We start from the raw sequence: 10780 nt of genomic DNA on the forward strand, positions 1-10780 counted from the left end.
CATCCTTATCTTGTGGGTCACACGAAACCAACAGAACAAACCTGGTTCTTGCTGAGATCATCGTCCCGCTGGACCTGCAGAATGTAGCCTGCCTTGCAGCTCACGTTGCACTGGGCCCCATTGTACCATCCGCCACCGGAGCAGTCCAGCAGCGCGTGCTCGATCTCTAGCTTCTGGCAGTCAGTGGCTTCGCAGGAGTAGTGGACGCAGCTAGGGGGGAGGCAAGAAGTGATATTTTCATTCAGTTCATTTCATTCATCCTATAAAAGTGAGCGTGTCTGACGGACAAACTCATCACATGTTCAACAGCAGGTACACAGGCTGCATATTGAACCCAGCTCGCTAAGGAGCAACCCTCTAGTTACGTCTTCCGAAGGACAGGGACAGTGATAACAGTGATGACAATGAAGCAAATGACAGGTCTTATGGCAAAAGGGAAGAGCCTACCAATTCTGCACAATTACCTTCTGTTCTGCAATATTCAACTGCACTGTGGCCTTCCTACTCCTGTATCAACATTCATTCATCCATCCATCCATCCATCCATCCCACAAAAGCACTCTCCCTCCAAGAACAGTCCTTATGCCCCATCCAATTATAAATCTCAGCTGAATTCAGGATTGCTTGATATTTCTAGTGATAAGCGTGCATGTGTGTACGTGTGAGGAGGGAGTTCTGTGATAGACACTCTTATCTTTGAGAAACTCGATTGAAATCAACACATTCATTTCATTCCACTTCACCAGGAACACCAAACATCAGCTGTGTAGCTGTGTTGATAAGCTCTTATCAAGCTCAGCAGCAAGCTGTCATTTCACATCTCTCCAGTTGCTGTCCTACCATCCATAAAATGTTTTCCCGGATGGAAACTGCTCTCACTACAGTTAATTATTGTAACATTTAGCGCAAGTTGTAAAAAGAGCTTTTTGTTTTATTTTTGTATACACAGAGATGTCTGATTGACACAAAATCTTTCACCGTCTCTGATGACCTGAATCAAACATTACAGCACATGTCCCTCAGCTAAAGGGCAATGAAAATGCTGAGAATCTTAAAGCATTTAAGGGTAGATTCAGGCTAGATACAAGGAAGAAATTTTTTTACAATGAGGGCGGTAAGACACGGACACAGGTTGCCCAGAGAGGTGGTGGATGCCGCATCCCTGGGAACATTCAAGGTCAGGTTGGACTAGGCTCTTAGCAACCTTATCCAGTTGAAGATGTCCCTGCTTATGGTAGGGGGTTGGACTAAATGGCCTTTAAAAGTCCCTTCCAACCCAAACTAATCTATGATTCTATGTGTAAGGATGTTTTGCTGGATTAGAGACGAAATCTCTGGGATAAGGATTTCTACAAGATTACTTGCCTCTGCTGAAAATTAAAATGAGTTTAAATTAAGTACAATTAAATTAATTTGGAGGAGGGAAAACCTTAACTTATTTCACCATCTGCACGGATAGGGAAGAACCTGAAAAACAGAAAGTTATAAAAAGAAGGGAAAGCAATACATCCACACACAGATTTTGAAATGGATTACAAGCAAGCTATTCCTGTCTCCTAGAAAAAGGGTTAACAGCCACAAAACCCCCATGCACCTTAGTAAGCACAGGACTTAGCATGTTCATGATGTTTTGCTGTGTTCAAAGCATTGTGCAGACATTATCTAATTAATTTTCATTGCACCCCAGTGAGACACCTGGGCTGGTATTGTTATCCCCATGTTACTGATAGAGAAGCGCATCTGCACATGTCTCCACAGAGCTCTAGATTAGATTAAATGACAGTATTATGTACCTCCACAACTCATTGCTCTGTCCCGGACTAGTGCTATAAGGGAAGTGCCCATTGCTTGTAATTTAAAGTTGCTTGTTCACTGCAGCCCTTCCCTGGAGTGTGATGAGCCATAAACAATTTCTACATTCAGAAAGATCTTATTTCCTCACTGTGTACAAAGTATTGCTGCTGACAGGCCTGAGACAGGAGAATTCCACCTCTGTGTTGGCCAACTTGATACCCTTGTATGCAACAAATAGCGCCCCGTCTATCAGCACTGCAACTGTGATGCTCATTACTTCTGTAGGACAGATGATCCTCTGCCAGAGCTGACCTACACAGTGATCCTGCTGTCAGCAGGATCACCCCTGCCCCATACCAAGGGTTTCATGCATGCTTTCCAGACACTGCAACTGACTGACATACAAATTTACACTGCCATGGATCTCACTTTGCACTGACCCGTAAGACTGTGGAGGAGATGGTGGAATCATAGAATCAACCAGGTTGGAAAAGACCTTTAAGATCATAAAGTCCAACCGTTTCCCAGCACTGCCAAGGCCACCACTAAACTGTGTCACTGAGGGCCTCGTCTACACAGTTTGTGAACATTTTCAGGGATGGTGACTCCACCACTGCCCTGAGCAGCCTGTTCCAATGCCTGACCACCCTTTGGGGAAGGAATTGTTCCTAATCTCCAGTCTAAACCTCCCCTGGTGCAGCTTGAGGCTGTTACCTCTTGTCCTAAAGAACAAGTGGACAGCATATGCTAGTGCCCAGGTAGTGTCTTGCAGAGAAGTGAGGTGAGGAGAACACCCATGTGCATTTGTCTTTAAATGCCCAACATGAATCACTCAGGAGTGTGAACCACAGACTTGACTTGGGCAGCAGCCCCCCAGGCAGCTGGGGCTCCCTGAGCAGAGCAGTACCCTACTACTGACCTCATAGCACTGCTATTGATTAAGTCACCAATCAACATCAGCAGGAATATCTGAACATGGATGTTGAATGAGCGCATAAACCATGAATGATGTCTTGTTGAACTTTCCCTACGTGTCCCAGTTACACCTACCCATGAAGGCTGTCACTTTGCTCCCCTCTGTTTTTCAGATGGTGAGGCTGCAATATGAGTTCCTCCCATGCCAGGGCTCCAGTGATGAGGAAGTTGACTCATTGAGGAAAAAAAGCAAGGACTATTGCCAAGCCATTCTCAGAAGTACATATTGTGAACCTTGACTGCCCATTGCAAAACTCCCACAAAATCTGAAAACCTTTTTGCACTAAAGTTGGAAAAATAAAATAATAGCAGACCTATTTAATTTAATACTGATGTGAATCAATGTGCTACACATTGATGTAGCACTGAATTCAGCCTTGAATGGCTTCAGAGGGAAGGATGAGTCTAAGAAAACCTTTGCAATTTGCACAAAGGGAGATCTGGAGCAACGTCACCACAGTCAGTGACATCGCTTTTCATTGCCATCAATGTAAAGGAGAAAAAGAATCTGGTTTTTTGAGTTCATATCAGGACACCAGATGAGCAAGTCTGGTCTTAAAAGTCCTACAGAACTGAAACGCCACAGACAAAGGCATTAAGAAACACTTATTGTGATGTTCTTCTCTCTGTTTACAAGTCCCCTTGTGGTCTTCTTAAATGGCCAGGGAACATTTTTAGCCACCCCCTCCAGGCTCCAGATTATGCCTTGGTTAGCAGATCATCTGGGCAGCTCTCTCTGTCTGTAACTCTATATGAATGACTTCAGTGACAAACAATACAACCATTCACTTTTTGTAAAAAAACAACCACTGCCACCAAATGGTTCCAATTTAAATACTTCTGGTTCTCTAGCTACTGGTTCCAATTTGGTATCAGCTACTGTCAGCTGTAAAGCCCAATGAATTTTGAAGTCATGATCTTGAATTGAGTTCTGCAAATGCAGAATTACCAAGGAGAAATTAATATCTCCAAGTAGGAAGTTTAGACAATGAACCCATCACATCCATATTGCAGAATTGTGGGTTACAGAAGCTCATGCATGGGTACTGCCATTTAAGAGTGGTTAATCATCACATGCTTCAGAAGCTATGCATTCTTCAGGAAAGAAACAATATAGAGTATCTGAGAATGAAATCCCTTCTACTGTAACTCATGTTGATTCCTGGCATGGGACAGCTTATCTTATTTTCTTGGGTGACTTCATCAAAACTGCCTATTTCAAATCATCCCTGATCTATTCTAACTTCCTAAATGCCCCTGGGAATTGATTCCCAGCATATGATCTGGTCTGGATGAAAGCAACGCAAGGGACCCAAGGACCACTCTAATGATTTACTGATATGTATGTAATGGACAAGTGCTGGTGCCTGGGATGTTCCTTGACAGAGTTTATTTTATGAGGTCCGCCTCACGACTCACCTATTCCTGTTCTTGCCCTGGTAGTATAAGATTGCCTAAAGCAACATTTTCACACCAAGGTGAGTACAAGGAGCAGTGGATTTCTTGCATGCATTCCACTGCCTGCAGCATGTTACAAAGACAGATCAAGGCAGAGGGTTTCCATGATGTAAAAAGCCCTGAACTGAGTTAGCTTCACATGTAGGCTAAGGTTCTGAGCCAGTTCTTACTTTATTCAAATCCATTCTGCCCATCCCTAATCTAAATGAGCTCAGTCATTAGCCTCTAAATCTTTATTTCTCTGTGCCAATATTGGCTTTGATTCAGCAAGGCACTTAAATATGTGCTTAACTTCAAAAGCACAGTTAAGTCCCACTGATAGATTTGACTACAAGGGGATGTAAGCAAATAGCTAAAGGCTTTGCTAAATTGGGGTCTTAGTGACACAATCCTAGAAACATTTGTATTTTAACATGTTTATAGAGAATTATAACAATTAAGTGGAACTCTTCCTTCCTCACATAAAAACAAGCCAGGACTTCCTCTTTCAAAAAGCTTACAGCAGCCAAACTTTCTTTCGCTAACCCTGGGGTCAAGCACTTTTCCAAGAACTCACCTTAACATAGAGCCCTAATTGTTTGTTAATACTTCATGATGAGTATATATGCATAGGTGAGCATAAAAGCTGATAGCATATAGTTGCTATGAGAAAAGCCACACCGTTGTCTATTGCACACAGGAAAAATTTCCTTTTTGCACAGGCCAGGCCAGCCTGGGCTGCAGATCTGAAGCATACCTTGGTTTTGTTCTATGCCACCATACATACGACTCACACGTGTGTAGCCTTCAGATGTTTTTTCTAATAGATTTATCCTTACGATGGGTTTGTCTTTTCCTCCGTAGAGATTTCTCTAAAGGCAAGAGCAGTTTCTCTCTCTAATCCAAACATATATGCAGCACTTTGAAAAGCAAAGGCTGCTAGCCACAGTCCTTGTTGTAGAAATGAAAGAAGTCTGAACTGCAAAGCGGGCAATGAGTTTATCTTCCTCAGTCTTCAGCTAAAACTCATTGGTCCCCTTGTACTAACACAAAATCTCAAAGAACATCTACCTGAATCTTTGGGGCTGGATGGGGACTGGTGGACCTGTTGCTGATTGTGCCACTGGAAGAAGGCTCAAGCCCTTTTAGGTGTTTGCTTTCAAATTTGGTCCATGGGAGTGACCAAAAGAGTAGCAATGGTCCCTTCTACGGTCATTTCAGTGATCTCACAGCAGTACCATTGGGCCTGACTCTGACAGCGATCATAGCAAAACCCTAATTCAAACTTATAGGATCAAGACTGAGCATAAACCCAGAGATTTACAGAAAACGCTTGATCCAACACCAGGTAAACTGTGAGGGAAGGAGAGGCACAAGCCAGCATATCCCCACCATTGGACCAACAACATTCTCCCTGTGGGCTGGCTCTGCTTTCAGTCTGCCTGCACCCCGCTGTGAGCCATATTCCTGCCTGGGGGGGGTCCATATTGAAGTGATAAAGCTCTCAAAGCCCCTTCACCCTGCCAGCCTGGAAGCAGGACTGTGTGCCTGGGCGTTAGCAGCCCTGCAGATCTCCCTGCCAGAGTCTGTCCAGGCAAACAAAGAGAACACATCGCCTTCCACTTTAATAAAAGCCAAATGATGCCGTTTGCCAATTACCAAAACGGGGCGAAGGTTAAAAAGCCCATTGAATTATAACACGTGTCACAGACCAAAGCTTCTATGATTAACAGGTCTGTGAGAAATTCATTAATTTCACCAGGAGCAAGCTGACAGAGATTGCGCTTAATGACAGAACGCAGGGCAGGGGAAAGGCAGCGGGATCGGGAAAGAGAAAGCTGCATTAGTTCACCAAAAAAAAACCCAGAGATGAGGAAACCCTTTTTCCCCCCCCCTTTCTAAAAAGAAAAAAGAAAAAATAACCAGAGTTACAAAGGGCAGTTGCATTTGTTCCACTGATGAAGATTTATCTTGATCATTTCTTGTTGAGGAAGCTGACAGCAGGAGAGAACAAGACAAAGAGAAGAGCTGGAGTGGGCTATGTCTCCCTGGGGCTTGTTTGGGGTAGCAAAGGGTGAAGCATGGATGATGGCCCTCCATTGAGGCCAGGGTTACGGCAGGCGATGGCATGTTGGCCAAGAGTGTGTCTTGGTCTACAGTGCTGGTGCCCTCCAGCTGTCAAGTGCCCAGATGTGCATGCTTAGGGAGGAAGGTAAATCCCAAATCTCCCCTGCAGAAGCAATTCTGCAGTGATAACAGTGAGTTCATGCCAAGATTTAACCAAAGGAAAGGAAAATCTTTTTGCTACACTAACTAGAAAGCAAAACAAGCTGCACAGTGTGGGACATGCACACTGGAGGGCTATGGTCAGCCAGAGCCTGCTCCAGGGGCAGGGAGGCTTATCTTCATTATGAACATGGAATTAATGGTGGATTAGAAAGCTGGAAACTCCTGAAATCCACAATCGTGATTTGGGAATGTCTACCTGGTTTTTCACAACTTTCCCCTGCAGTTTCCAGGAGACTTGTGGTGAACATGGCAGGGAAATGGCAGCCAGGGAAAGCAGCACTTCACAAGAACTGCCTTGCAGGGATAGGACCCCCCAGCTGATGTTTCCTATGTAGTGAACAGGACAAAAAACTGATTTCTGAGGAACTGCTGTGAAAGGCAGTCGCAATGCACCAGCCTTCCTTGCTGCTCGAGTGACTGTGGGGAGGGAAGTTATACCTCTGCTTCTACACACCCAATTTCACCCTGCACTCCATGAGGCTAAATGGGAAATAATAAAAGTATAATAATTCCAGCTATGAAGTGCAAGAGAAGAACTAACGGGGCCATTATACCTAAGGATGCGATGTGAAAATAAAGCGTGTCGGTTTTGCAGAACATCTCCAGCAGTGAGGTAAACTTCTGCTGAAAACAAGAAAGGGCCTGTGGTCAGCTGCAGGAGAGAACCCAATAACTGGGAAAATACAGCTAGAAAGTAGAGTTTTGTTGGAGTTTTTTATTCAAACCCTCTATAAATGTCTTCAGAAGGATGGAATGGATTTTCAAAAGAGCTAACAATGACTGAGGACAACAACCTATAAAATAACTTTTGCATTTAAGCTCCTTTTTCTCTTCTAAAATACTAACTGTAATACTTCTTTTAAGAAAGAAGAATGAGCACATGTTTTATTTTCAGTTATTAAGTTGTCACTAACCCATGGGAGCGATCCATTCACCCTCAAAATAAAGCTGTGTTAACTCTTAAGGGCTGATATATTTCTTTTCCCTCACATTTAAAACCTGCACCCTTGCCTCAAAGTGTCTGTATCTGGCTATAAATCCTTTCCAACCAAAATAATTCTCCTTGAAGAGAGAGAAATAATATTTCTAGTAGAGAAAAGCCAAAAAGCAGGAAAAATATCCATGTTGACCTAAGGAAAATAAAAGAGGTAAAATTGATGCTTATGTATAGGAAGGAGAGTTCCTTTTAAAATTCAGTATCTTAAAAGTCATATTAGGCAAAAGCAACCATTGGGGAAAGGGAAGAAGGGAAGGCTGGGACTGCACTCAAAGGGAGTCTGATGGGGAGACCATGAGCAAAGGAGGCAGAAAACCCACATCCAGCTTCTGAACTGATTAAGAATAAATTTAACAAAATCTCTCTAAGTTCTTCCTGGATTGGGAAAAATTGCAAAGGAAAAAGATGGGAGGTGACAGCAAAGGCATTACCTATTTCCTGGCTGCATGACTTGATGCACAACTTTCCCTACATCTTGGATACCTAAACTGCTTAAGAGTTTCTTGTACAGGACAAAGCATATATGATCATACAAAATTATTCCATCACAAGGCAAATTGGAGATTTTCCACTATAGCACTGTCATCACTGGAAGAAATCCCACTGATTCCAGTTGGCTTTGGATCAGGGCTTTATTTCTGAGCATTTCTAATTCCTGGACTGACCTAGAAAACTTTATGATCAATCCAGCGTTGTAACCTGCAAGACCTAAAGTGTTCCTTTGCAGGAGCGAGGCTCTGAGGGATGGTTTTTGAGAGCAAAGGGGCTGAGAGGGTTCACTGCATCCCGAAAACAAAACAAGGCCAATGAAAAACATCAGGAAGAAAAAGCAGAGGCAAAAGGGGGGTGATTCTTCTTCAAGAGGTTTCTAAAGGTTAGTGTGCTGGGCTGCAGAGGCTCACTGAAGCTTTGCCTTAGGGGAATGCATTTCTTATTAAGGAAATAACTTTCTAAACACAGAGCACTTCTAATTTCATAAGTGAACAAATGGTTCAATTCCTACTGAACACTTGAGAGGGAGGAATGTGGTCCTGCGCCTCAGCCCTCTGGAGCAACCGGGTGCTTCTCACCATCTCCTTCCAGTGGGTCTTTCCCGCTCTTGCACTGGGATTTGGCCAAACTTCCACAAGTTGGGCTTCTCCACTGAAACCTGATCCTGCTGTGTTTGGGCCTCTGAATTTATACAACCTATTGCACAGAATGATCAGCCTCCTTGAATCTAGGTCAGAACGCACTGACTAGATTGATTCAACTATAGATATACTCTTCTTTTAGGGTTTTTTAGTTTTGTTTTCCCTTCCTTCTCCCTCTTTTCTCCCCCTCCTGCCTTTCCTGGAATAAAAGCAGGTCTTAAACCCAAGCCAGAACATTATTAAAAAGCCTGACCACTTGCTTTGGAGGGCTGAGCAGAGGTTTGCTGGGATATGCAACGTGTTTTACTATTGCTGCTGCTATGGTATGACGACTGCTCACAACTTTGAATGGACAAAGGACCACAAAAAAAAAAAAAAGATTCTTTCAGGAGTTCTGCTAAATTCTCTCCTCTTCTTTTCACAGCCTTGCTGAAAGGCTCCATGAAGCTGCCTCACCAGAGGCCATGAAAGGTCACAATCTCTGTGGGATGCTGTAAAGCAGAGACTGAGAGGGGTTGGTGGTGATCTATTGATGTGTCTGTAATAACAACAAGAATAAAACGGTAGCCATAAACTTTTCATCCTGGGGGGTCCCACAGAGCTTTTCAGTATGTGGGATGGATCCGGAGAGGTTCTGAGGGCCCTTCCCCAGCTGTAAAAGCACCACGAATGCTGGTGGCCAAGCACCCTCTGTATGGGGCTGAGCACCTCGCCTGATCCATCCCTGCCGGGGCACAAGCATCACTTCGTCTCTGTGCCACCGCTCCCGTGGGAGGTCCCTGCAGCACTTCAGCAGCACAAAGCGGTTTAGATTGAAGCCGGTGTGTGCAAGTGGTGAGAACGATGCCGTGATGGGGAATGTATGGGTAGTTAACTGGCCCCAATTCCAAGCTTGAGATAAAGGAGGGAGGAGAAAGGAAGAGGAAATAATTCACTAACAGTATCCCATGCGGGTTAAATGTCCCATCCATCCTGATCAATGAGAACACAGCCAGGTTTTTAGCAGGCACACAAAAGGGTCAGCAGGGTTCAGCTCCTGAGCCCCTCCTGCCTCCTCCTAACCCGCAGCGCAGGCGGTGTGGGGCAGGGGGAAGCTCACTGACAGGCTCACCTCTGCTCTGCTGGGCTGTAGGTCTGTCCTTGCTGGCAGCTGCTGATGGTGATGGGGTCGAAGTTGTGGAAGGAACGCAGGGCCACCCCGGAGATGGCCACAAACTGGGAGCTGAAGCTAATGAGGACAGCCTGGGTGTGATAAAAAGGGTGACTGAGGTCATGGATGACGGGGATAATCAGGGGATTGTTCCTGCAGCTCAGGACGTGGACACCTGCCAGAGGAGAGACAAGATCAGAGGAAGGGTCAGGCTTAACACAATCGCTTCCTGGAGCTGTGGGCACTTCAGAAGCATTTCACCCATAGGAATGGCCCTATAGAGCTGAAAAGTTATGGTAAGCTGCCTGGAGTGGCTTCCCAAATGGCTCTGGAGAGCTTAGCAGGGAAATATATCCCTCCAGACAGCTGAAGAAAGGATGCCATTCTCTCTGCAAGTGCGCCAGGCTCTCAGAGCAGTTTCTTTAGACCATAGCTCCATTTCTATTGTGCTCTGTTAAACCAGGAGCAACCAGCATGGTGGAAGCAGAGTCGCACTCTTGCAAAACCAGTCCTGAGAGGACACTTGGAGGCTTTATACCAGCAGGCTGAGTGCCTTCTTGCACCATGGCAGGGCACCAGTGGCCTGCTTGTAGCTGTGTATATCATTAGCACTCAATTTAAAACTTCTTTTGCATGAGCTCTACACTAAGTGTGACCAGTTTTGATTTGTTTGATGGTTTTCAGCTTTAGGGTATCTTGCTCTTTGCTAAAAAAGGCAAAGATGGTCCTGGTGAGAGACACGAGGGTGATAGACCCATTGAGGACTTTACAGGTGATCTCATTTGAGAAGAAAATAATTGTTTCTTAGGAAAATCCAAATGTCTCAAGAGGTTGAGTTGCAGAGAAGCACCAGAGAAGTGACAAGGAGACTTTGTGATCCCTTTTCTTCAGCAGAGGAGGCACCCAGTGATAGTTGGGAAGAAATCCCTACCTTCAAGTAGAGGCAACCTGAATTCAAACAGGCTGAATCCATCTCAGGGGTACCTCAAAGGACAGACAGCAGTT

At 44.6% G+C, this 10780-nt stretch overlaps 1 protein-coding gene across 1 annotated transcript in view; it reads right to left on the reverse strand.

Annotated features, from left to right (window-relative positions):
- The window catches only part of PAPPA (pappalysin 1), a 179660-nt gene that overhangs the window by 39487 nt on the left and 129393 nt on the right, over positions 1 to 10780 (reverse strand). The window contains exons 13-14 of the mRNA XM_030507396.1: positions 9737 to 9950; positions 42 to 210 (exon numbers count right to left, since the gene is read on the reverse strand). Coding sequence (XP_030363256.1) covers positions 42 to 210; positions 9737 to 9950 — 383 coding nt within the window. The remainder of the gene's footprint in view (positions 1 to 41; positions 211 to 9736; positions 9951 to 10780) is intronic.

Source organism: Strigops habroptila, chromosome 15, assembly GCF_004027225.2.
Source record: "Strigops habroptila isolate Jane chromosome 15, bStrHab1.2.pri, whole genome shotgun sequence".
NCBI classification, from domain to species: Eukaryota; Metazoa; Chordata; class Aves; order Psittaciformes; family Psittacidae; genus Strigops; species Strigops habroptila.